The 23,918-nt window shown below is 45.2% G+C and overlaps 1 protein-coding gene across 4 annotated transcripts in view; it reads right to left on the bottom strand.

Annotated features, from left to right (window-relative positions):
- Nucleotides 1-23,918, bottom strand: part of USP9X (ubiquitin specific peptidase 9 X-linked) — a 282,963-nt gene that overhangs the window by 151,916 nt on the left and 107,129 nt on the right. For all 4 annotated transcript variants that reach the window (XM_075913065.1, XM_014578958.3, XM_025190080.2 and 1 more), the window contains 2 exons: nt 19,279-19,415; nt 1,568-1,701 (listed from right to left, as the gene is read on the bottom strand). In XM_075913065.1, coding sequence (XP_075769180.1) covers nt 1,568-1,701; nt 19,279-19,415 — 271 coding nt within the window. The remainder of the gene's footprint in view (nt 1-1,567; nt 1,702-19,278; nt 19,416-23,918) is intronic.

The raw sequence follows: 23,918 nt of genomic DNA on the forward strand, positions 1-23,918 counted from the left end.
TTTTAAAAGGAGTCTCTTTTCCCCCCAACCTAAATATTCAGATAACATTAAAGGTTTCTGTGCAAAGACTAACACATAGCCCTCCCCCCTTTTCTACATAAAACAAAGCCTGAGTTAGGTCAGCATATACAGTAACTTTATCTAAAGTTATAAACAACTGAAAATCAACTGTTAGAATGGAAGTGCCATCTCTACATTAAATTCTCTAATAATATAATTATTTATATTATTAATTATATCTTTATATCCTTAATTATAACTTTATGATAAAGTTTATCACGTAAAATAGGCACCTCCAGATGAAGAAACAACAAATTAACAGTAGTCTCCATATCTCTTAAATAAAGGTTCTCTCAAGACCTTGGGAGCTTCAGACACTGAAGAGTTATAAAATTCAAAAATTAAGGCTGTCTATGCAACATGAATAACCTTTTAATATTTTTTTATATAATTTCTTGAGAGAGAGAGAGTGTGTAAAAATGAAAAATACTATATTTGAAAAAAACAATTTTCTGATGTGCAGTTATAATAACCATGTCCTGCCCCAATTATGTACCATGAAAGTTTGAATCTGCTCAACACTATAGTACAGATGTCTACCATCACAGTGACATAGCTATGTTAAACTCGCGGGCCATTAAACCCTGGGTTGCAAGTGAATGACTGTGGCCAGGTGTTAAGTAGGCCAGGAGCCTGGCTCAGACCTTTACCCATTTCACCCTCTGTTCGTGGGGAGAATTCCTGCCCCACGAGGTGCTAGCAAGGTGGACAATGTGCCCCAATTTCATTTGTTGAACACAGGGCAGTGTTGAGATGACCTGGCCCATCTTTTGTTCTTCATCTCCCCACTACACTTATATAGCAGCAACTAGTCTGCCTGATTTGGGGATTCATAGTCCAGAATAATCTGCAGGGGGTGGGTCTGAGAATGGAATATATGTTATATTTATTATTATTGAATATTGACAAAAGCATCAGAAAAGGATTTTTCAAGTTTGTAACGCTGCTCAATATTAACATAATTTCACGTAACTAATAAATGGCACTTCTCTGGCCTCAGAGCTTTCTCCCTGCCAAATTTCAAATGTTTGCTGTGAATAACAGATGTTAGAGAGTCTCAAAAAATTAACAATCTGTTATATGGAAAGTGTTATGCATCCTAAATATGAGTGTTTTTAACAACCTCCTCTGTAATAATAAATTATGAGATTTACACAAAGCTACCCATGGGACAGAATTTAATATTTTTCACTGAAATAACTATTGCACTTTTAAATCCTACTTATTCGTATCTTCAATCTAAGGTAAAAATGACACTACACTTTCCAAGTTCCACTACAAAATGCTTTTTTAAAAATATATTTAAATTTCCAAAAAGCAATGTTACATTTTAAATTTGATTATTTTTTTGGCTTGTCTACACAAGGCCTTTAACATCTGACAACCTATGAAACTGAAATAACATCCCCCTCCCCACCATATTAGCAATCGTTTGCTTTAAACACCAATTTCCAAATAGCATTATGAAATACTTGATTTAGAAAACAATGAATTAACTATAACTTACCTTTAGCATATTGTCTCATGCTTTCCATATATGCAGAAAGATTTTCTGCAACCAAAGTAACTAGGGCATGATTGTGCTGAAGTTGATTGATTAAGTCATGGCGGTAAAACACATGGGGACTGCGTTGTGTCTGGCTGTAATTAACACACAAATGTTAGGAGAAAAATACAGTATTTCTTCCATCTAAGTAACTTTCAGTAATTGATTTAAAACCTTATGTCATCCATCTGAAATAAATTAAATCTCTATACATTTTGTAACATACAAACTAAAGCTCCTGATTTAATTTTCTCTTTATCTTCAAAAACAACGAAAGGGAGTGCATACTAGTTATTAACAGCACTGAATTAAGCAAGATTGAACAGCTACACCAGGACTGAGTCAATAAACAAACAAACAAAATATCAAGCAAGTTAATCAGAACTTTGCCACACATTTGAGAAATAACCAAACAATCATTCATTTTCTGAAATAGCAGTAAAACTAATCTGAGAAGTTTTCAAAATAAATCAGTTTACAAATGTATAATACGTACCTTCTAAAAATGAAACCTATATCCACCTCTGAGGCTATGTCTACACTACAATGATCTATTGGAAAAAGTTACGCAAATTGAGCTCTGCAATTTGTGTACCTTTTTCCCAATTTTTTTTCAGGAGAGCCTTTTCTGAAATTTGGCCCATCTACACCGGGCCAAATTTTGGAAAAGCCTCCTTTTTCGCAAGAGCCCTTCTTCCTCATGGGAGAAGGAACACGGGGCTTCTGAAAGCGCACGTTTCCTCTTCCACAAAAATATAGCCAAAGAGGAGATGTGTTCCCTGGATGTGGCGGAGTTTATCTCAGAAAAACCCCATAGTGTAGACATTGCCTGAGTTGTGAAGTACATGTGTTAAGCTTATGACAACCAACTAAAATGCACTTTTCCCCCCAGTAGAAAACCATGATTAAATCGAATGTTCCTGACTAGAGATTTAAATCAGAATCACCCTAATGCATAAATTATAGTACTGAAGAAACAAATATTTAAAGAAGCAGGCAATTGACATGTTGAGCCTGGCATGAAACAGGGTAAGGACTGAAGGGAGGGATCACATAAATCAAGACAATGTGAGATAACTACGGAGGAATAGAATCATGTACAGCTTTACACATAACGTAAGGGCTATTTCCTTGGTTACAACTTTTTAAAAATAATTTTCCTATTCTTGTTTTAGTCCACCTCCAGCATTCCACCTTGATGAGAAGTGGTCATCAATGAAAATTGTAAGGGACAAGAAAACAGAAGGGAAAAGGAAAGCACAATTCCCTTGAAACACTCTTCTTTTTAATTTCAAGGGCTAGCAAATGTGTCACATTCTGATCAAAACCTTCATCAGCCCAGGATAATATTTAATTGCATCTTTAGAGACTTGAAAAAAATATATCTCCATATAATCTACGAAGACCATACCTACACATAAAGGCACATTTCTGCTGAATCATGATAGCAGATGCCTGTCACAATGCTAAACAGAATATTGAAGGTTTTAACGGTCTCTGTGGGGCACAGGAAACTAAAATCTGGAGAAGATGTATTCCCACAGAGAGGGACTAGAAATAATTGAGCTTTAGAAAAGCCAATAGCCAAATTCTGAGCACCAAGAAGTGAGGATTCATATTTGTCCGAGACAGAACATCAGCCCGTCGCAGGGAGCCATAGCCTATAATACCTCTAAGGTGGAGTGTTTTCCATATAAGGGCATGTAAATTAATAATCTTCCCCTGCTCGCTCCACCCATTGCAGTGGAAGATCAGCTAATGGGCTGACTTGTGCTCAGGCCTGCTACTCCACCCACTGCACAAAAACCAACCTATGGGGTGATAAGTTCTCAGGCAATAAAACAGGCAGGCAGCCTCTCTCTCACTGGGGATTCGTATCGAGTGAACGCCTGGCCTGATCATCCAGACGCCTTGCACCCCCCGCTCTCGAGTCTTACTGAGCGTACTCCGAGTTGGTCGACCGGAGTGGAGACACTTTATGAGCATGTGACCGGTACTTGTGTTCCTGCTGTCTCCAGAACTGGTATAACCCCCCCTCCCACCCGCCATCATCCCTATCCTAATTGATTTTTAGTTGTCCTTATTGCTTGTCAAGTGACAGTGGTTAAAAAGTTACTAAGTTAGTTTATAAATAGTTGTGGTTTAGGGTTTTTACTGTTTCTTTGTATAAAGTTGTGTAAATTATCAGCCCTATGAACAATACCAGTGGCAATTCAACTGTTCCTAACCCCTGGGCAGTTATTGGGAATTATTGTGATTTAGAAAAGCCTCAGGGAATTGTTTTGTGTTGTCTGGCAATCTGTTTAATTTTTGTTCTGATGATTGTCTGGCACCATCAAAATAAAATCAGTTTGTGCTTTTTAAAACCCCCAGTTGTGGTCTCATCCTTTCCGGCATCCCTTCGAACCTCGTGTATTACGGGGACTGACAATATTTACCTTCATGACAGTTTAACAGAGCCCAAGAAACAAGTAATTTTGAAAATAGTTTTGGGAAAGAAGGTATTTAAGGCCTCGTGAAAAATCTATAAAACCACTTCTGTGTCTCCTTAAGCAACAGCTTTGCATGATAATATACGGCCTGAGAATCCAATCTACCAATATATAATTTTAATAACTTGAAACTCAGTCTAAACATGTGTCTTTCCATCTCCAAATCTGAAAAAGTAATTCTATATTCTGCAAAGCTAACGTTTTTCATTGATGTTTTCAAAAAATTTTACAATAGTTTACCAAGGGATTTTGTTGATTTCGGGAAATGGCGGAAAGGCGTAGAGGACACCCTCTGACCAGCACTACAGGAACACATCCAGAAGGGAGTCCTGCTCCAGCCTGAACTGGCTGCATTTTGCATTGTCTCTCCATGTGAAGAGGTCCACTAGAGGACAGCCCCAGTCGTGGAAGAGGGAGGCAGTCGCCCCAGGATAGAAAGCCCACTCATGGCAAGAGGAGAACTCTGTTGAGATGATCCGCAATTGCATTCCGAACCCTGGGAGATGATGAGCTTCTGGCATAATGCCAAGTAGGACACAAAACTCCCAAAGTCTCATAGCTTTCTTGCAGAGCTCTTGGGAGCAGGCCCCTCCTTGTCTGTTTATGTAGTACATGACAGCAGTACTGTCTGTGAGGACTCGCATCACCCTGCCCATGAGGTGAGGGAGAAATATCTTGCATGCATTCCTGATTCCTCTGAGCTTTTATGTTTATGTGGAGCGATCTCTCGAGAGGACCACATGCCCCAAGTACGAAGGGTCCCCATGTGGGCACCCGAACCTCAGTCCGAAGCATCGGCTACCAGGTCTCTCGAGCACAGTTTAGGATGGAATGGGATGCCCAACATGACCCGATCCAGATCGTCCACACCAGGCCAAGGCTGACAGAACTCGGGGCAGGACCATTTCCACTCTTTCCGGAATGTCTTACTGGTACGTACACCAAGGCCAGCCACAGTTGGAGGAGCCTCATTCTGAACCTGGCCAGGGACACAATGCATGTGCAAGTGGCCTCATACCTCAGGATCTGCAGGCACACTTATGCTGTGATGATGGGGGCATCTGCAAGCTCCTGAATGAGGGCCGACAGGACCTCACATCTCTACAGGGAGTGATGCGTTAGCTGTGATAAAGTCCAGAACTGCTCCTATGAACTCTATCCTTTGAGTGGGTACCAAGAGGGACTTTCTCGCTTATCAGCAGGCTGAGCTGGCAATGTGTGTCCAGGAGGAGAGACACGTTGTGCTGGACCTTCCATCTCCATGGGCCCTTGACAAACTAATTGTTCATGTAAGGGTACACCTGTACACCCTGATGCCTCAGATATGCCGCAACCACCAACCACATTTGGTGAAAACCCCAGGGGGCTGTAAACAGGCCAAAGAGCAAGACAGCACATTGGTAGTGGTTGTTTCCCACTAAGAATCCCAGGAAGTGCACGTGACCTTTGAAGATGATGATATGGAAGTATTCATCCTTGAGACTGAGCGCGGCATACCAGTCCCCAGATTGGTCTCCCTGGTCACCATCATTCCCATACAGAACTTGAAACGGACCAAGTATTTGTTGAGGCCTCACAAGTCCAATACAGACCACAGGCCTTCTTTCACCTTGGGGATCAAAAAGTAAAAACTCAATCACTGCTGTTTGAGTCATCAAACCTTTTTCTCCAACTCAGATGGTAGCTCTCTACTGCTCCCACCTGGAGCAACTGGGACAGCTCCTACTCAAGAAGATGTTTGTGAGAAAGGTCCTTCAAGAGGGACAGGGTGGTATAGAAGAGAGCTGGAGGGTATATAACCATGCTGGACAGTGGCTAGGACTCAACAGTCTGATGTAATGCCCCTCCATACCAGGAGGAAGGGACCGAGCCTAGAGGAAAACAGGTAGGCATGATCTTGGGAGCCCAATATGGGCTCACCCTGGGCACACCCTCAAAAGGAACATTTACCCTGGGGTTTCACCTGGCTGGTTGACTGCTGGTCAAAAAGAGGATGGCAGCCCTGTCTCCATTTGGGGGGGAGGGGAGGCTCAGGCGTCAATGGGCTTTCTCCTGGGGGGAATATTGGCCCTTTGTTTGAGAATATTGGGTCTTAAACCTTTTTCTCTCAGACCCCAGGATGCACAGGCCTTGGGTTTTCACGTTCATACGGGAGTACTTTAGCCCATGAAACTTAGTGGCCATCTGTTCTGCCAACAGGGCCCCCATGTCAAAGGGGAGGCCCTATATGGAATTCTGTGCTTCCGGAGACAGGCTCGACAGAAGAAATCATGCCGGACACCTCATGGAGAGGACAGAAGCCAAGAGAGTTGCTGAATTCATGGTATCAGATTCCGCCTGCAACAGTGCCAGCACCACAAAGTACCCCTCCTCAATCAGGGTCTTATACTCCTTGCAGGAGACTTTGGGCAAGGAGGTCTCAAATCTGGCCAGCGCCTGCCAGATATTCACCGAATACCTGGGGAGCAAAGCCTGATAGTTTGCCATGCTTAACTGAAAACTGGCTGAAAATTAAATCTTTCTACCAAACAAGTCCAAGCGTTTAGAGTGTGTTTATTCTTGTGGGCAGGGGCCAACTGACCCTAGTGTTACCTGTAGTTGACTGATTCCACTACAAGGGAATTGGGTAGCAGATGGGTGTATAGGTGGTCATGGTCCCCCACAGGGACAAAGTACTTCTGTTTAGCCCTCTTGGCTATAGGCAGGATGGAGGGAGAAGTTTTCCAGAGTCTTGGCAACCACCTCATGCAGGGGCAAGGCTACTCTGTCAGGTCCTGCTTGCCCAACAACCCCAAATGAGTCTGAGGTCTCTTGCAAGTCCTCAGCCTGGAAGCCCAAGCCATTAGCCACCCTCCACAGGAGGTCCTGGTGGGCTCTTGAGTCCTCCCAGGGAACTGCTGGGGGAGAAGTCACAATCCCCTCATCCAGTGATAAAGAGAAGGACTCAAGAGCCTGTTGACCTTCCTCACAAGGTGAGTGATAGTCACTCGCCCCTGCCATCTGTTGAGGGAAGTTGATGTTCCTATGTCCCCTTGACACCCACATTGGCAGCACCAAGGGGGCCTGGAATGCTCCAGCAACTGAGCAGGTAAGTTGAGGCTTTACTGGGAAGCCCCACTCAGTCCATGGGGCAGTACTGCACCTGCCACTGAGATGACAGCCACAGCATGCCCTGGGATGGCACTGAGGGTTCTGTCAACTGCTGCACTGGAAGGATGGAAGCCATCTCCGAAGCCACACACCAGGAACGGATGCTCGCCGACACCCAAGATGAAGAGTGGGAGCAGCGACTCTTCTGGTGCTGGGACTACATCACACATGGAGACCTCGGAGACCAGGAATGTTTCTGTGGGAGCTACGGTACCCCAAAAGAACCATTCTTCAAGTGTGGGGAATGGTACTGGAGAGAAGATCCACGGTGTCAGGACAGAAACCGGAAGAAGCAGAACGTGCTTCTGAAGCAGGAATGGCTTAGCGTCAGCATCTAAAGCATGCTGAATAGTACTGGTGCCAATGTCAGTGCAGTGAGGAGATAAAATCACTATCCCTTAGACGTCTTTGGTACCGGGGCACACTTGTCTGCACAGGTCTGTGCATCAACTCTGGCGCCATGTCATGCCCCAGTCTCTTACATGCAGACCTATGGGGACTTCTCTGGCATCTGAGAGGAGCACACTGTGGAGAGCACTCTCAGCCAATGCCAGGAAATGGGGGTTCAAATGGCGGTTACCCCTATGCTGAGATCCTGTTGGTGTCGGGGATGGTACTAATATGGCATTTATGTCCTGCGTGGCCGGGAAGACCTCCGGCGTGGAGGGGAGATGAACCTCCAATACCAATGGAGGTGACCCGGAAGTAGGGCTTGGTGCCTTTTGGGGCTTCTCTCACCTGTCCACTGGCTAGTCAATCTTCTTCCCCTTATCCTTATAAGGATAATCATAGAATACTAGGACTGGAAGGGACCTCCAAAGGTCATTGAGTTCAGTTCCCTGCCCTCATGGCAGGACCAACTACTGTCTAGACCCCATCCCTGATAGACATTTATCTAACCTACTTTTAAGTATCTCCAGAAATGGAGATTCCACAACCTCCCTGGGCAACTTATTCCAGTGTTTAACCAGCCTGACAGTTAGGAACTTTTTCCTAATGTCCAACCTAAACCTCCCTTGCTGCAGTTTAAGCCCATTGCTTCTTGTTCTACCCTCAGAGGCCAAGATGAACAAGTTTTCTCCCTCCTCCTTATGACACCCTTTTAGATACCTGAAAACGGCTATCATGTCCCCCCTCAATCTTCTCTTTTCTAAACTAAACAAACCCAATTCTTTCAGCCTTCCCTCACAGGTCATGTTCTCTAGACCTTTAATCTTTCTCGTTGCTCTTCTCTGGGCCCTCTCCAATTTTTCCACATCTTTCTTGAAATGCGGTGCCCAGAACTGGACACAATACTCCAATTGAGGCCTAACCAGCGCAGAGTAGAGCTAAAGAATGACTTCTCGTGTCTTACTCACAACACACCTGTTAATTCATCCCAGAATCATGTTTGCTTTCTTTGCAACAGCATCACACTGCTGACTCATATTTAACTTGTGGTCCACTATAACCCCTAGATCCCTTTCTGCTGTACTCCTTCCCAGACCATCGCTTCCCATTCTGTATGTGTGAAACTGATTGTTCCGTCCTAAGTGGAACACTTTGCATTTGTCTTTATTAAACGTCATCCTATTTATCTCAGACCATTTCTCCCATTTGTCCAGGTTATTTTGAATTATGACCCTATCCTCCAGATTAGTCGTAATCCCTCCCAGCTTGGTATCATCTGCAAACTTAATAAGTGTACTTTCTATATACCAATATCTAAATAGTTGAAGATACTGAAAAGAGCCGGTCCCAAAACAGACCCCTGCAAAACCCCACTTGTTATGCCTTTCCAGCAGGATTGTGAACCATTAATAACTACTCTCTGAGTACAGTTATCCAGCCAGTTATGCACCCACCTTATAGCAGCCCCATCTAAATTGTATTTACCTAGTTTATTGATAAGAATATCATGCAAGACAGTATCAAACGCCTTACTAAAGTCTAGGTATACCACATCCACCGCTTCTCCCTTATCCACAAGGCTCATTATCCTATTAAAGAAAGCTATCAGATTGGTTTGACACGATTTGTTCTTTACAAATCCATGCTGGCTGTTGCCTATCACCTTGCCACTTTCCAAGTGTTTACAGATGATTTCCTTAATTATTTGCTCCATTATCTTCCCTGCCACAGAAGATAAAACTAACTGGTCTGTAATTTCCTGGGTTGTTCTTGTTTCCCTTTTTATAGACAGGCACTATCTTTGCACTTTTCCAGTCCTCTGGATTCTCTCCTGTCTCCCATGATTTTCCAAAGATGATAGCTAGAGGCTCAGATACCTCCTCTATCAGCTCCTTGAGTACAGGCAGTCCCCGAGTTATGTGGATCCGACTTACGTCGGATCCCTACGCACGAACGGGGCTTTTCTCACCCCGGAGGACGCGGGCGGCAGGACCGCCCAGACGCGCCACGATCCCACCGCCCGCGTCCTCCGCGGCGAGAAAAGCCGCTCTGCGTCTCCCTGGTCTGCTGGGGGGGGGGGGGGAAGGGGTGTGCAGCTAGTGCGCCCCCCCCCCCCCCCCAGCAGACCAGGCTTTTCTCACCGACGCCTGGGGCAGAGCAGCTGGGGCGCTGCCGGGTTGGTCCCGCAGCGCCGCTCCTCAGCGCTACTGGACCAACCCGGCAGCACCCCAGCTGCTCTGCCCCAGGCATCCCCAAGTCAGCCGCTGCTGAAACTGACCAGCGGCTGACTACAAGAAGCCCGAGGCAGAGCAGCTCTGTAGTCAGCCGCCGGTCAGTTTCAGCAGCGGCTGACTTGGGGATGCCTGGGGTAGAGCAGCTGAGGTGCTGCCGGGTTGGTCCCCGCAATGCCGAGGTGCGACGCTGCGGGGACCTACCCAGCAGCACCCCAGCTGCTCTGACCCAGGCGTCCAGATTTAGCCGCTGTTGAAATTGATCAGCGGCTGATTCCAGGAGGCCCAGGGCAGAGCAGCTCTGCCTCGGGCGTCCTCTAGTCAGCCGCTGGTCAGTTTCAACAGCGGCTGAATCTGGACGCCAGTTCCGACTTACATACAAATTCAACTTAAGAACAAACCTACAGTCCCTATCTTGCACGTAACCCGGGGACTGCCTGTATTCATCAGGCCCTGGTGACTTGCAGGCATCTAACTTTTCTAGGTGATTTTTAACTTGTTCTTTTTTTATTTTACCTTCTAAAATTACCTCCTTTCCACTAGCATTCACTATGTTAGGCATTCCTACAGACTTTTTGGTAAAGACCGAAACAAAGAAGTCATTGAGCATCTCTGCCATTTCCAAGTTTCCTGTTACTGTTTCTCCCTGTTCACTGACCAGTGGGCCTACCCTCTCCTTGGTCTTCCACATGCTTCTAATGTATTTATAAAACGTTGTCTTGTTTCCTTTTATTCCTGTAGCTAGTCTGAGCTCATTCTGTGCCAATCCTTCATCTACAGTTTCGAAGGGTCCCTAAAGGGAGATTAGCTTCCCTTCTTTGTCCAAGGCTGAAAATTCAGTTTGGGAAGGAACAGCTCCGTAAACGTGGCCAATGCTGCAGAGATGTTATACAAGTACCTGCTGACAATGGCCTGTTCCTTGGAAATACAAAGCTGCAGGCTCCTTGTGCAATAGACCTGTCTCACAGAAAGGATGCATTGTTTACCCTCTTCCCTGTCTTATGGAAGGACCCCTGAAAAATTTGTTCTTTGCACTGACTAGAAGATGCATCTACAAGTGGCACTATAGAAGTTTGTACCCCTTAGAGGGACCAAAATAACATGGCTCATTCCAGAAGGCAATGGGCAGCAGGGAAGCTGGCATTTGCCACATGATCTTTGTGTTATTAAAACCATTGTGGACAAGTGGCTGGTGATACAAGAACCACTTGAGGGGGAAATAATATTCCCCAGGGGATCAAGTCTCTTCAATCACCTCCTCAGCTTTGAGGCCCAGACCCCGAGCCAATATCTTCAACAATTGCTGCAGCACCTATTCTTGAGAGACATGTACATGCATATTTAATGAGCTCCACAGATTTCAAATTTTTCACAGAAAAATACTCCAGTCAAAAGGTTGCTGCAGTTTTGCCTTTTGCCCACAGGATGGTTCTGTGAAAATTGAACATAGGTGCAGCTCACAGCCAGATAAGGAAGAGAAAGTCTGTCTGTCACCACACCTGCGGCCAGGTCCAAAGATGAGTTGTGCTGTGATGGGAGGAGGGTGTCAGACAGTGGCTCATAAGGGCTAGTGGGGGAGGACAAGTGGGGAGGGGAGGAGTAGAGTATGAATGAGAGGGGAGGCATAGAACCATGGAGGGAGGGAGGGAGGTGCAGAGCCACAGAGACAGGAGTAGCTGGGTAAGGAAACAGACAAAAGGGGCCAGGGACAGACGTGCCTGACTGGATGGGAGAGGCTGGGTTCAGCCAAGGTCTGCATGCGGGATCTTCCCCAGCTCCACTCTGAACACCCCAAAAAAAGAACCCTGTTTCATACTTTTCCAACTCATATGCAACAGCCCTGCAAGTTAACACCCAGGCTAATTCTCAGTAACTTATTTTCCTCTCCCTCAGCTCCTCCATTACTCCGGATTCCCCCAAGCCTTTGCATTCCTTCTAAGGAGTGTGAAAAATACAGTTCTGTATTGTATTTTAAATTAATTATTACTCAAAGTTCTCTATTAATATGCCTAGTAAGGAATCTATTTGTAAAAACACATTGTGAATCTTTCTCTTGTTGTTACACGCTTGCTGAGAGGTATTTTAAAATAAATGACCAAAATAATTGAAACTGGTTTGATTGCAGTATGTTATTTTGACTAAATACAGGCAGTCCCCGGGTTACGTACAAGATATGGACTGTAGGTTTGTACTTAAGTTGAATTTGTACTTAAGTCGAAACTGGCGTCCAGATTCAGCCGCTGCTGAAACTGACCAGCAGCTGACTACAGGAAGCCCGAGGCAGAGCTGCTCTGCCCTGGGCTTCCTGGAATCAGCCACTGATCAGTTTCAGCAGCAGCTGACTTGGGGACACCTGGGGTAGAAACTGACCAGACGCGCCGCGGTCCCACCGCCCGCGTCCTCCAGGGTGAGAAAAGCTGCTTCGCATCTCCCTGGTCTGCTCCCCCCCCTCCCCGCCCTAGCAGACCAGGGAGACACGGAGCAGCTTCTCTCACCCCAGAGGACGCGGGCAGCGGGACCGCGGCGCATCTGGGCGGTCCCGCCGCCCGTGTCCTCCAGGGCAAGAAAAGCCCCGTTTGTAAGTACGGATCCGAAGTCAGATCCGACATAAGTCGGGGACTGCCTGTATACAGAATAGTGCAATATTGTGTTCAGAATTTTGAATTGTTTTCTTACAGAATTCTAGCAGGAGTAAATACCTTATTGACCTCAAGTGCAACATCTACAAATGTACCTGCCAATGTCTTATCTGGGGATGAGGAGAAGGAAGCCACTAAGACCAGACTCTACTTCCTGCCGTCAGCTCCTGATGGCTCTCAACTCTTGGAGGTCTTGGATCAACCCTAATGCCAGTGACATGTCAATTGGTGATGGGGTGCAAGTGAGGAGATTGGTGCCAGTGTATGCATCGAGTATCCCATTAGGGCTGTGGGAAGGACCATTATCTGCCAGAAGATATGGAGACTCAGCTGATGCCTGCACCACGGAAGGCTTTGAAGGCACTACTGACAAGATTGCTATCAGTGCCGAAGATGCTATCAATGCTGAGATTGCTATCAGGGCTGGCATAGTAAGTGGGGCTTATGCCAGTGCAATCACTGATGGCACTGGTGTATGGGCAAATACCCAAGTATTGTGCACGATCAACAGTGGGAAAAGTGTGCCTGAGGCCACTGAAGTTGGTGCCAAGTAGTGCCCCTGGAAACCTCCCTGGCATTAGTGAAATGTCTGCAGCATCCAAAATGGTCACTGGGGTAGATTCTGCCTCTGGAGCCCATGGTGTCTTGAGTTATCTTTTGTTCAATCTTGACTAGTGACTCAAACTCCTCCTGGAACAGCAGGAATCTGACAGACAAAAGACCATGGAGGCATTGAGTGATGGAATTTTGGAGAAAGGTAGAGCTCTCTGTCAGAACATGCAGATGCCACAGGTTGAAGAGAGGGGAATGCCTGGACATCACTGGCATTCCTCTTAACAGCACTGGGAGCATGGTGGGGCTGCTGAAACTGGAGATTCCTCCCTTGTAGGGGGAAGAGTGGTGACCCCCTACTGGGTTCAAATGCTTCCAGTGTTGACATTAGTGGTAGCTGTTGGTCTGATGGGACCAGCAAGCACAGGGACCCTGGACAACTGCCTCACCTGGGGAGAACTTGACACAGGCCATTCCAGGGATCTAGAGGGACAGTCCAATTGGGATCTCACTTTCTTAGGCATAGCTGAGGCCTGCCTCTCTGCCTTCTTTTTCTTCTGAGGCAGCATCAAGAAAGATTGATGCCTACTCTCAGCTGGGTCTCACACAATCTGTCAGTGCTCAGAAAAATCTTTTTTCAGCACTGAACTGGAAGATGGTACCAGGATGCTCGATGCCAACAAAGATGTGTTCAGGGCCAGTCCCCCTGAACCCGAGTCTGAATGTGACTATAAAGCTGCCCCCATAATTACTTTGAGCTGCCATTTATTCTCTGTAGGACAGAACTCTTGGCAAATCCAACAGTGATCTCTTTGGTGACTCTCCCTGCGGAACCTTAAACAGGAGAAGTGTGAATCACTGTTCAGCATACACTTTGCACAGACCATGCTGTTTCTGAATCCTGTGGGCTGTGGCATGCCACAGTTTTGGGGAGTCAGGAAAAAACAGCAGGAGGAGGCATTCCCCAGACAAAACTAACACTAAGGGTATGTCTACACAGCAAAGTTACTTTGGAACTATGGCCATTATTCCAAAATAACTATGCAAGCGTCTACATGGCCATTCCGTTATTTCGCAATAACTTCAAACTAACAGGTGGCTTATTCCAAATTCTGCATACAGCATTCTATGAGGAATAACATATATTCTGAAATAGCTATTTCGAAATAAGGCATGCATACATGCTCCACTGCTGCTATTTCAAAATGGCCCTCCACCAGGGCCAGTCTAAGTTATTCCTCCCCAGTGCCTCCTGGGGCTCTAAATCGAGATAGCACAACTACGTTAGGGGAGCCTGCCTCGGACTAATTTTAAGGCTTCCCCGTAGTATAGACATCCTATTTCAAAATAAGCTATTTCGGAATAACTATTCCGGAACAGCTTATTTTGAAATTGATATGCAGTGTACACATAGCCTCAGAAGAACTATAATAGGATTAACTATATACAGGTGAAAACACAGGAAGTGTTTGCAAGAGCTATGGGAAGTTCCAGCCTACTATTACTGGTAAGAAGGAACTAAAGAGGTGGCTAGTTAGCAGAGCTCCATATTGGGTGCCATAAAGGCATGACTCCAGAGGGTGCTCTCACTGACGCAATGAATTCTAGAGGAAAATCTTCCATGCGTGTTCACTCCCACATGCTTGACTAGAATAGACATAAACACTCATAGAAGAGCTGAGAGGGCTCCTTCAATAAATAAATGCTAAATCTTTTAAAAACAGGAACTGTAGTTCCTGAACCTGAAGCCTGAGAGTCACATTCCATGCTGTCAGGAGCATGCATGCACAATCCCAGTCAATTCAACACTATGACGACGGGAGGCTTTACACCATTTAAAACATCAGCTTCTTGATGTTGCTACTCTGGTTAACTCATGGCTCTGACTCTATTACAGCTTATGTCAGCATAATTTATTTTGCTCAGGAGTGTGAATAAACGCACTCCTCTGACCAACAGAAGTCACACCAAAAGAAGTCGTGACACAGGGCCAGAAATGGTTACACAACTTGCAGGCTGAGTGACACAAATTCAACCTTTAAAGCAGGGATGGGGAACATTTTGGGTTGCGGGCTGCTGATGCACAGAAAAATTAGTTGGAGACCACACACAAGTGAAAAGCAAAAAAGTACAAACAAACCCCTCAATGACGTGGCCCCCAATTGAGGCAAAAGACACTCCCCACATTCCCCTTGCACCCAAGACCCATGGGGGGGGCCAGCCTAGATTTTCTGTGTGCTAGTCCTGTGGGGTATCAATGGGGGGAGGACTGGAGTGCCAGTGCAAGCTCCCCAGTGCTGGGGGGAACTGAGCCTCAGGGGCCAAATCCAGGCAAGCCGGGGGCCACATCTGGCCCCCAAGCTTGAGATTCCCCATCCCTGCTTTAAAGACAAAATAGAGCAGTATGTAAATGGTAATTAGGGCTATTCGTCCTAAGTAGCTAATATAGCCATACTACTGCTTTGAAATGTAAACTTCCATTATTAAAGAATTAAATGTAATATTAATTTTATGTGTCTACTTGTATCTACTGTGGCAAAGCTACAGTCATGCCCTATGGATCTCATGCTTACTGGCAGATAGTATTAGCCTCAGAGACTCTCCTCACAGCCCCTTTCTCTTTACAAAGAGCAGGATCCACAGCTTACAGGCTAGTTCATGGTTCCAGGGATGAAAATCCCTCTACCATCCTGGTCTCCCTTCTAGGAGCAGTCTCTGTGTTGGTGTAGGGAAGGTTTGGGGGGAACCAAAGCTCGTCCACTACTCCAGGGTCTGGCTCAGCAACAGACAGGGCTGTTTTGCTTCCAATCTGGCAGCATTTTCCCTGGGCTACTTCCCCCAAACAATCCATCCAAGTGCCTTCCCTTGGTACCCGTTAGTCTGTTTTCAGCTCACCCGCACACAGCTTCTTCTATACTGCATTTCTTCATTCCAGTCCATCACTCTTTGTCTTCACCCTCTCCTAACCTGGGGGAAACCTTTTAAAGTATCCCCACCGGCTTTAATTGGCTGTAGGTATTTAATTAGCTCACTCCTTCAGGCAAGTCATTAACTAGTCGGAGGGGTCTACTTGCCTTCATTTCGTGGCAGCAGTCTCTAGGAGTTCATTCAGGGAAGAGAAAGCTATTTAACCAGTGCCAGGTATATTTATCCAGTGCCACTTTCATTAGTGTGTGGCAGCCTGCTGTCACACTTATTAAATGTTAACCATGTAAACACATTGGTGCCTACCTGTTATTTTATCTGATAATATAAAAATCAAAAGGGAATATTACCATGTAGTTGAAACTTGGGTGTAATAATGCCACTGTCTATATTTCACTGTTTATGAACTGCTTATTGCTTGTGTTAGTAAATGTAATTAATTACCAATAATGCTTAGGAAACAAAGTTACTTCAAAAAACCTATTGTTCACCCAAAGACTATTTGCTATAAAAAAAGGCTGCAAAAAACCACTCTACAAAAGACTTTTGAGACATGATCATTTCACCTAAGGTCTGCTTTAAGCTTCTCTGAGGAAGTCTGAGTTGCAAAACTGTGGTTTCTAAAACATTCTGGATCTCCCTGATACTGGATATATTCATTGGCTTATAACCTGGTATAATGATTCTTGAATGGGCTCTGCAATTCTGAAACTCACCATCTCCACTATAAAACTGATGTAAGACTTTTTGTATGTATCTTTTCTTTTCAAGTTTGTATGTATCTTTTAAATCAATACTCTATTCTTAGTTAATAAAAATGGGCTGTAAGCATATTTTTGGGTAAGATTTGAAATATTAATTAGCTTGGTGGATAATGTATCTGATCCTCTGAGACTGGTAGAACTTTTTCTATATGACACAGATTTTCAATAATTCTCATTACATTTGACTTAGCTCTCTAGATGGGAACCCAAATGCTGCATTAAGAGAACAGTGTTTTGGCTTCTGGGTAACCAATAAGGTATTACAGAAGTTATTTCATTGCTAGCTTGGGAGATTTAAATAGTAGAATAACCACTAGCTTTGGGAAAACTTCCATTCTTTAGTTTGTCCTAACTGAACAATCTTAGCATGCCTCCCCCCCAGTTATGTAAGTGCATCCCTAGTGTAGACATATCATAAGCTTCCCAAAAGGTGTACCTTCTCCTTTTAGTCAAGTAGGATGCAGTGAAAACAATTATCCAAGTATAGATACTGCACTCAAGACTTAGTTCAGGGAGGATGTGACCCTAGACCATTCCCTGGAAGAGAATCCGTCCTGTACTAGGGAGATAATGAAATTTAACCTCAACATCCTGCTATGAAATCAAAGCCTTTATCTTCTCTAAATTGCCATTTAATTGCCACCAATGGTTCAGATACCCAAGTGGGAAACAGGATACTTTACCATAGGGATTGCATATGTCAGTATCACGTGATACCCTCTATGTAGTGTTCTTCAAAGAAATTGTCACAAATGTCTCTGCTGATTGTTCTTCAATCCAAATTCTCCTAGGCAAAATTCCACAGACTCAAGAGAAACATCTGTGACAATGTGCACTGAGAACTGCAGCTATCCATTGTAAACAAACACGTGTTATGCCTATTGCACATCATATTAATATCTATTACACATACACTTAAATACACTTAAAAACAAGTTCTGTGTAAGGTGAACATCCTGTGAGACATGAATTGCTTCCTAGGAGGTGGATACTGCTTTGTCTTTAGACAATAAATGTGGCTAATTTGAGTTATTTAGGATCCTGAATATTTTTAAAAACGAACTGAAAGTGTAGCCAAACATTTTAGTCAATGCAAACTGAATTAAAAACTCCAATAGTGTCAACGTCAAGAGTTTTCAGACCCTAGAACACCTGAAAATCTAAAAATCCCTCATTTTCTCTAAATTATCTTTTATTATGCAAGTCCAATTTACTCTAGTACTAAGCTAAAAAAAAAGTTTCTACAGTTTGTGAAGATTCATTGGTAAGCACTTCTCAATGTGTAGAAGTTTCATAAATTCATTCCAAGTGATAAAATTTCCTCTGCACAGAACAAATCTTTAACTCTTGGGTTTTAGATGCTCGTACCATGAAAAGGAATCTTGCTTTGAGTGCCATATGCATCCTTAAATTCATACTGAGAATTTGAAGAATCATCTTATGTTGCAATACTGCAATTCTCTTCAAAATTAAGGAAATGGAAGAGTGATCTTCACTATAAGAACTGAATATCTGACCAAAAGCATCCAACTAAAACTGTATGCCAACAAGCTAAACTGAACCCTTCGAGGTACGGAGAAAATTGGAGTGGACCCAAGATCTTTTCAGCCTTTGAAAAACTCTGAATCATGTGCAAAAGATACTACATAAATTGACAGTTTTAAGTTGTCATACAAATAAATGTTTAAAACATCTGCCAATGCAAACAGATAAGAGTAACTTTCCAAAACAAGAAATGTAGTATTGTCACAATCCCATAAAATGGCAACTCACACAAAAAATAAGTAATCTTGTAATCTGTTGCAAAAATGCATATCATCCATCAATTTTTTCAGTCTTATCCATTCTTGTAAATAGACAGGGTACTGAAACTCATCTGAATATTCTACCTGCTCACAAAATTATTCAGGTAAAACAAACCAAAGACCCAACAGAACATGCATACATAAACACAAACTTGAGTTTGCAGAAATTTTAGTGCAAGCAAAACAGTGCATTTTCTATCAGCAAAAACCCCTAACATTACTGAGCTGTGTGCTTCTAACTAGGTAAAAGTTTATCACCTATATCTTCAGGAATGTCAAAAATACAAATTTATTCCTTCAATACGACTATGAAAAAGGGAAGTATCATCTCCATTCAACAGCTAAAGAATGAAAACTCAGACATTGACTGGCTCTATCAAAGTCACACAGGAGGCCAATGTTAGAGGTAGAAAATTAACTCAAATTTCCTGTGACAGACTTTGGAAGAAGGATGGTGTTATACTAAGTGCCATTAGGATATTGTAACATTTCAGTTTAACAGTCTAAATATACATGAAGTAATAAAAATGATGATTTATTTTTGTGCCTAAATGCTTATATCCAAAAAATTTTGAAGGCATTTAGAGAGATATATATATACACACATTCATTTGTAGTTTAACAGCAAAAACAAGCTTCAATTAAAAAATGCATTACCTGTCCTATTTTATAAAAAAACTTCAGATTTATCCACAATTCTATCCCACTCACATGACTTCCTTACCTCAAGTTCTGTGGCGCTTCACCAAACAAACTACAAATTTCTCTAATTTGTTTCAGTGCAGGAATGACCCATTTGTCGTTTGTGCGAAGCTCTTCTATAAAACGATCTATCCACTGGATCTTTTGAGTATCCCGATCCTTAAAAAGCAAATGTTTAGTTTAGCATACACCAAAAATACAAATTAAAGCTGCTTTATTCTTTATTTTTTTGGCATGCATTGACATGCATAGATACAGAATCAACAAATAACTGAACTATGAGACACACTTTACTGAACACTGAAATTTCAAATCACGAGAAGGAAGCCCAAATGGCTCATAGCGTTGGCAGAATTCTTCAATGGTGTAAAATCCCAAAATTTACGATTTGTTCCGGCTATGTATTAGTTACATGAATTTTATAACGTGCCCTTTCCCCTTTACATAAGAACATCCATATTCGATCAGACCAAAGGTCCATGTAGCCAAGCGTTCTATCTTCTGACAGTGGCCAATTCCAGGTTCCCCAGAAGGAATGAACAGAACAGGCAGACATCAAGTGATCCATCCTGTATCGCATATTCCCAACTTCTGCAAAATAGAGGCTAGGGATACCATCACTATCCATCCTCGTTGATAGCCATTGATTTGGACTTACCCTCCGTGAATTTATCTAGTTCTTTTTTGAACCCTGTTATAGTCTTGGCTTTCGCAACATCCTCTGGCAAGAAGTTCCATAGACAGACAGTGGGTGGGTGAAGAAGCATTTCCTTTCATTTTATATCTGCTGTTTATTAGTTTTATTTGCTGACCTCTAGTTTTATCATGGGAAAGAGTAAATAAAAAATGGTTACTTACCTTCGTAACTGTTATTCTTCAAGATGCGTTGTTTGTGTCCATTCCACTTAGTTGTGCGTATGCTGCGTGCACAGATTGCTGGAGAGTTTTCCCTTAGCTGTACCATCAGGCCAGCAGGGGAGCCCCCTGGAGTGGCGCTGCTATAGCAACACATATAGCCCTGCTGGCCCTCCACTCCCTCATTTCCTTCTCGCTGGAATCCTCTGACGCAGAAAAGGCAGGGGAGACGTGGAATGGACATGAGCAACACAAGTAGAAGTTTAGTTATGAAAGTAAGTAAATGTTTTTTCTTCTAGTGCTTATTCATGTCCATTCCACATAGGTGACTCCAAAGCCAAACCCAAGGAGGTGGGGTTGGAGCCTACAAAGAGACAGACTGTACAACAGCCCTGCCCACCGCCACATCCTCCCTGGCATATTACGCTATGGCATAATGGTTCGCAAAAGTATGCTCTGACAACCATGTGGCTGCTCTGCAGATATCTACGAAGGGCACCTGAGCTACAAAAGTGGCAGAAGATGCATAGGCCTTGGTCAAATGGGCCATGATGGGTGAGGCTGGAACCTGCACCAGGTCATAGCATGCCTTGATACAGGAAGTGATCTAGGACCAAATATGTTGGGCTGACACCAGCAGACCCTTTATCCTGTTAACTATGGACAGAAATAGCTAGGGGGAATTATGAAAGGGTTTGGTCCTTTCTAAATAAAAGGCTAAGACTCGTCTAACATCTAAGGTATGCAAAACATACTCTGTCCCGGAACTGTGGGGTTTTGGGTAAGATAGTGCTAGAAGAATGTCCTGAAAGAGGTGGAAGTGAGATACCGCCTTAAGCAGGAACGCAGGGTGAGGGAGAAGCCTGACCTCGTCGTTTGGGGGGGGACCCCATGTACGGTGGTTTTGCCATTAAGGCCCACAGCTCCAAAATGCACTTCCTGGAAGTAATGGCTACAAGTAAGGACACCTTCCAGGACAGGTGCAGAACATAGCATGCAGCCAACAGCTCTAAGGGGGGGGGGGGGGGGAGCCCTAGGCATAGAGAGCACCAGATTTAGATCCCAGGGATTATACACCTGGGGGTAAAACCTAGCCAGCCCCCTAAAGAACCTGTCCATCACAGGGTCCATGAAAACAGCTCTGCCTTGTGATCTGAGTGGAAGGCTGAGATGGCTGCCAAGTGCACCCTTACAGAAAAGGGGCCCAAGGCCCTGGGTTCTGAGGTCTAGGAGGTATGGCGAGAACCAGAGCCTCCACAGGTGACCACAGTACAAAGTGCTTCCACTTTGCCAGCTAACAGGCCCTTGTAGAGAGTTTATAGCTTTCCAAGAGAACTGGCTGAACTCGGTCGGAGCACTGCCTCTCCAAAATGGTTAGCCACAGAGCTTCCATGCCATGAGGTGCAGGGATCAGAGATTTGGATGCCGAAGCCTGCCAAACTCCTGAGAGATCAGGGCTGGGTTTAGGAGAAGGGCCAGGGGCCGCTCCACTGAGAGCTCTAGGAGGGCTGGGAACCAAAGCTGGTGAGACCACACCGGGACTATTAGGATCACAGAAGCCTTGAACTCCCTGACCCTGAGGATCACCTTGTGGATTGGGGAAACGGGGAAAGTATACAGAAGACCCTGTGGCCAGGGGGCTATGAGTGCATCTCCCAGTGGCCCCAGGCAGTAGTTGAAGAGGAAGCAAAAGCAGTGGCATTTCCTATGGCCTTGAGTTGCGAATAGGTCTAAGTGGGGGAAACCCCCACTTGCGGAAGATGTGCAGAGCCACATCCACCTTGAGGAACCACTTGTGCCCCTCAAAGATCTTGCTGAGGCAATCCACCGATGCATTTTGGTCCACGGGGAGGTAAGAGGCCATGAGGTGAATGCTGTGAGAGACCCAGAACACCCACAGGAGGAGTACTTCCCGGCACAGGGGATAAGCGTGAGCACCAACTCGGCGGTATATATAAAACATCACTGTGGTATTATCCGTCAATATCGAAATGCACCTATTTCAGAGCTGTGGGAGGAACACACCACATACGAGGCAAATAGCCCTTAGCTCCCTGACTTTGATGTGAAGTGAGAAGTTCATGGGAGACCACATACCTTGAGTCTGTAGTTCTAGAGATGGGCCCCCCAACCTGTATCGGAGGAATCCATCACCAGCTGAACAGCTGGGGAAGGGCTGTGGAATGGCGCCCCCTTGCAGATCTCCTCCTAGCAGAGCCACCAATCAAGGGACCCAAGTACGTCTATAGGCACCGTCACTACCATAAAGATTGGCTGGAAAGCTAGGTTGTTAACCATCATGATACGCGACCAGGCACAGTGGAAAGGAGATAAGCAGTTGGTAAAGGGCTACTAACCTGTGGCTGGTGTGCTGTCCCTGCTTGAACCTTCAAAGGTTTGGCCTAGGGCCCTGGAGTTTGGGGCCTACCCCGTGCCCCCCCCCCCCCCCCCCGCCAATCAGACAAGTCACCTGCCATTCCTGTTACTGTTGCCGCCCCTGGACCTCGAGAAGTCCAGCCTGTTCCCATGCTGGAATGGACAGGTTGGGGCTCTAGGTAGGGAACATCTCCGCAGGGCTGGGGGTGTGAATGCCAAGAGACTTGAGGGTCGCTCTAGTATTCTTCAGCCCATGGAGGCTGCTGTCAGTGATTCAGAGAATAGGCCCACCCGCTCAAATGGCAAGTCCTGAATGGTGTTCTGGATGTCTGGTGAGATGCCAGACACCTGAAGCCAGGCACCCCTCTGAAGGACCAGGCCAGTTACCATGGTATGGGCTGCTTCATCTGCGTCAAAGACAGCCTGGAGTGCCATGAGACACATAACCTTGCCTTCTTCCGACAGAGCATTGTACTCCTGACTGGAATCATGGGGCAGCAGCTCCCTAAACTTGTCCATCGCTGCCCAAGAGTTGAACGTGTACCTGCTCAGGAGCACCTGCTGGTTGGTAATCCTGAGCAGGAGCCCAGTGGTGGAGGTACAGGTCTTCCAGCCTAAGAGGTCCAACCACAATCAAACCTGGCAATCGGTGAGTAAAAAGGTGCTAGTGCCCTGCCTGCAGGATGAAGTACCACTGCTCAGACCACTTATCTTTGGCCAGTTTTGAGGCAGAGGTTAGCTAGAGCACCCTTGTGATTTTTGCCTACCACCTTATTCAGGGGTAGCACCACATGAGATGGGGACTCTGAGTTCAGGATGTCAGCCATTGGGTCAGAGTCCTCTGATGCCTTCTTGAGTGGCACCAAACTCTGTGCCACCCTCTTGAGAGGGTACTGGTGGGCCCGAGACTCCAATGCTAGTATTAATGGGGAAGCCAGCCTCAGAGCCTTGTCCAGGGAGGAAGACACGTTCTCATGTACTGTTGAGTTCTCATGGTCCTGAAGTCACTCTGAGGCCTGGGATGGAGCTAGATGGAGCCTGCTCTCCTGCTCCTTCCAACAAGGTCCTGGGGGAATCCCCCCAGGTTGATGTCACCTGGCTTGGTGCTGATGATCGGAACAGTGGAATGGCCACGGGCAACATCCAAGGCCCGACAACAAAGAGCCCTCAATGGATGGGGCACTCTGGTGGTAGGCCCATGGGGTCCAGAACAGCTACTTTTCTAGTTGTTGTCACTGAGGTGGCCAGGTCTGCTCCACCAAGTGGCCTGAAGCACCGAGAAGTGGAACTGTGCTGAGACCTGGAGCAGCATTAGGAGTGGCGCTGAGACCAGGAATGCAAAGGTGAAGCCCCGGACGACACCGACTCCATGTTGGAGACTGAGAAGTATTTAGACTCCAACTAGGGCAGTGCTGAAGATGGACCCTGGGA

The sequence above is a fragment of the Pelodiscus sinensis genome, chromosome 1 (assembly GCF_049634645.1).
Source record: "Pelodiscus sinensis isolate JC-2024 chromosome 1, ASM4963464v1, whole genome shotgun sequence".
Classification (NCBI taxonomy): Eukaryota; Metazoa; Chordata; order Testudines; family Trionychidae; genus Pelodiscus; species Pelodiscus sinensis.